We start from the raw sequence: 3,108 nt of genomic DNA on the forward strand, positions 1-3,108 counted from the left end.
ATGTGCATGTGTGCTTGCAGGGGCTATGAGCGCGTGTCTGGTGTGTGGTGGGCTGGGGCAGGCCATATGCTTCTGCCTGGAAGCTCCTCGTGTCCTTCTGTCTGTGCTGTGATGACCTGTGCAGCTGCCTTAGTGGAATTTGTCCTCTTGTCACAGATTTACCAATATATCCAGAGTCGTTTCTATCGCTCCCCTGAAGTGCTGCTTGGCATGCCGTATGACCTGGCCATTGACATGTGGTCACTGGGCTGTATCCTGGTGGAAATGCACACCGGAGAGCCTCTCTTCAGTGGGTCGAATGAGGTGAGCGACTCTCCTGTGTTCAACACTCGCCCCTTGCCTGTCCTACTGCATTGATCTGGAAGCTCACTGTTTGCTATTGTTGTCTCATTCTGGCCACGTGTGTTACTCGTTGTAACTCCCAACCTCTATTTTTCCTGTATAGGTGGATCAGATGAATAAGATTGTGGAGGTAGTGGGGATTCCTCCTAGTCACATGCTGGAACAGGCACCCAAAGCCCGCAAGTACTTTGAGAAGCTCTCTGACGGGCTGTGGGCTGTCAAAAAAGTGAAGGATGTGAAGAAGGTATGTCCTGGGTCCCACCAGGCCCCTTTGAGTTCTGTGTAAGCAGCTGCAGCAGCACACGCTGTGTACTGGGTATCGTGGGGCACTATTCATGACAGCTCTCTGTGGATACACTCGTGCCTTTGAATGTGAGTGGGGAAAGGGGAGAGCCAGGCAGTGTAGGGGTTAGGAGAGTGATGGTCTGAGGGGGAAGCGAGTTGCACAGGGGGCCCAGTGTATAGGTTTGGAGAGCAGAGAGAAGCAGAATGTAATCTGGTCTCAGTTGTGATACTCCTGGCTGAGTCCAACTTCAGGGTGAAATCTGGATCAAGCGATCATTAAAAAGAAATGTTAGTTAACATGGTGAAGGTTCACTGAAACATAGTCATGTGAGGCTGCGGTGTCTTTAACAACAGAACAGAGGTTTACTACACAACAGACAAATACAGCGCAAGCTATCTCGATGTAGAACACAGTTGGGAAAATTCGAAAGCGTCTCGCAAAAAAAAAAAACAAGGTCAACTTGTTCCTTAAAATTATCACTTTGCCTCAATTCAAATCCAGAGAAATTGTCACCCTATATCAAAACTACAAGGTTAACTTCAATGATTCTCCCAATTTATGTCCAATGAACTGTGGGCTGATCTTACGTAGAAAATGGAAAGGTGACAGTTTCTCGGCACCAATTCATCTGCAGATATCTAACCAAATTCTCCTGATCTGAAAGCTGCACGTGTCAGCCTATACTATCGAGGCAATGCATTCCTTTAACTGCTCTGGTAAAAACTCCTTTCTAAGACCTAGATGATACTTGCTTCTGACCCCAATCAGTTCACTTCGGAATTGTGAAAACCTGCAATTCCGGGGGCATCCAAAATTAATCCTTGACTATTCTAATCTGTAGTCAAGCTCTTAGTCTTTCATACCAACTCTAGCTGCCGTATACTACCCTGGTGTGAGCAATTTTCCATTTCCCTTTCTTGCGCTCTGACACGGACTGGATGAGGTCACTTATCCAGAAAGACTGTCTGACCTTGTGAAGTCTTGAATCTCTTCACAAAGTTAGCTGGTACCAACATGCCACAACTTGAAAATCCAGACTCTCAAATAATCTAAATGGATACGGATATATAACTACCACACCTTTGAGAGAGGAGCACAAGAGAAGTGGGAGGTTGGGAAGAAAAGGAGACAGAGGGGAAACTGTGTCAGGGGAGGATTAACACAGCAAGGAGCAAGGGCAGTAATTGAAATGGGAACGACATATCCTCTGGTCTGTCCACAGGAATATAAAGCAGCCGCTTCCCGCAAACTCCACAACATCATTGGCGTCGAGACGGGCGGACCCAATGGGCGACGGGCAGGTGAACCAGGACACACGCCAGCCGAGTACTTGAAGTTCAAGGACTTGATTCTGAGGATGCTGGACTATGATCCCAAAACACGAATCACCCCTTTCTATGCACTTCAACACAACTTCTTCAAGAAGACCTTGGATGAAGGGACAAACACAAGTAACAGCATCTCAACCAGCCCCTCCGTGGAGCACAGTCAGTCAGCAAGCACTGCCAGCTCTTTGTCCAGCTCAGGTACAGGCCACCAGCTGCCCCCCCCATACCTTGGAGTGCACATTCCCTCTTCCTCTTCATCCACCAGCAGATTGCCTCCATCACCCATCTACTCTCCTTTGTTCATGGTCATCTTAAAGCTGGTTATACGTTCAACATAGGACATCCAATAAATCAGCCAGGGATCTTGCTCCTGATCACTGTCCAGCGACCCCTGCGTTAGAGAGGGAGGGGGGGGAAATCAGCCAGGGTTCCTGCTCCTGATCACTGTCCGGTGATCCCTGCGTTAGAGAGGGAGGGGGGGGGATATCAGCCAGGGTTCCTGCTCCTGATCACTGTCCGGTGATCCCTGCGTAAGAGAGAGAGGGTGCGGGGTGGAAATCAGCCAGGGATCCTGCTCCTGATCACTGCCCTGTGATCCATGGGTTAGAGAGAGAGGGCGCGGGGGAGAATCAGCCAGGGTTCCTGCTCCTGATCACTGCCCTGTGATCCATGGGTTAGAGAGAGAGGGGGGAAATCAGCCAGGGTTCCTGCTCCTGATCACTGCCCAGTGATCCCTGGGTTGGAGAGAGGGAGGGTGGGGTGGGTGGAATCAGCCAGGGTTCCTGCTCCTGACCACTGTCCAGTGATCCCTGGGTTAGAGAGAGAGAGGGGGGAAATCAGCCAGGTTCCTGCTTCTGACCACTGTCCAGTGATCCCTGGGTTAGTGAGGGAGAGGGGAAATTAGCCAGGTATCCTGCTCCTAATCACCGTCCAGTGATCCCTGCGTTGGAGAGAGAGAGAGAGAGAGTGCACGCACGCAGGGGAAATCAGCCAGAGTTCCTGCTCCTGATCACTGCCCAGTGATCCCAGAGATACAGAGGGAGAGTGGCGATGTGTCAAGGTTCATGCTTCAGATCACTGTAGCGGTTGCATTTTTAATGGCCGTTATTGGACAATGATTGCTTGTCCAGTGTATTGTTTTGAAAGATGTCT

General features: G+C 49.9%; 1 protein-coding gene across 1 annotated transcript; it reads left to right on the forward strand.

The window, feature by feature from the left end:
• The first annotated feature begins 96 nt into the window (after positions 1-96).
• LOC122546232 (dual specificity tyrosine-phosphorylation-regulated kinase 1A-like) lies at positions 97-2,309 on the forward strand. Its single transcript, XM_043685020.1, has 3 exons — positions 97-303; positions 446-586; positions 1,851-2,309. Exons 1-3 carry the CDS (start codon positions 112-114, stop codon positions 2,292-2,294), a joined length of 777 nt encoding a protein of 258 aa, XP_043540955.1. The 5' UTR covers positions 97-111; the 3' UTR covers positions 2,295-2,309.
• The last annotated feature ends 799 nt before the right edge of the window (positions 2,310-3,108 follow it).

This window comes from Chiloscyllium plagiosum, unplaced genomic scaffold, assembly GCF_004010195.1.
Source record: "Chiloscyllium plagiosum isolate BGI_BamShark_2017 unplaced genomic scaffold, ASM401019v2 scaf_14484, whole genome shotgun sequence".
Taxonomy (NCBI): domain Eukaryota; kingdom Metazoa; phylum Chordata; class Chondrichthyes; order Orectolobiformes; family Hemiscylliidae; genus Chiloscyllium; species Chiloscyllium plagiosum.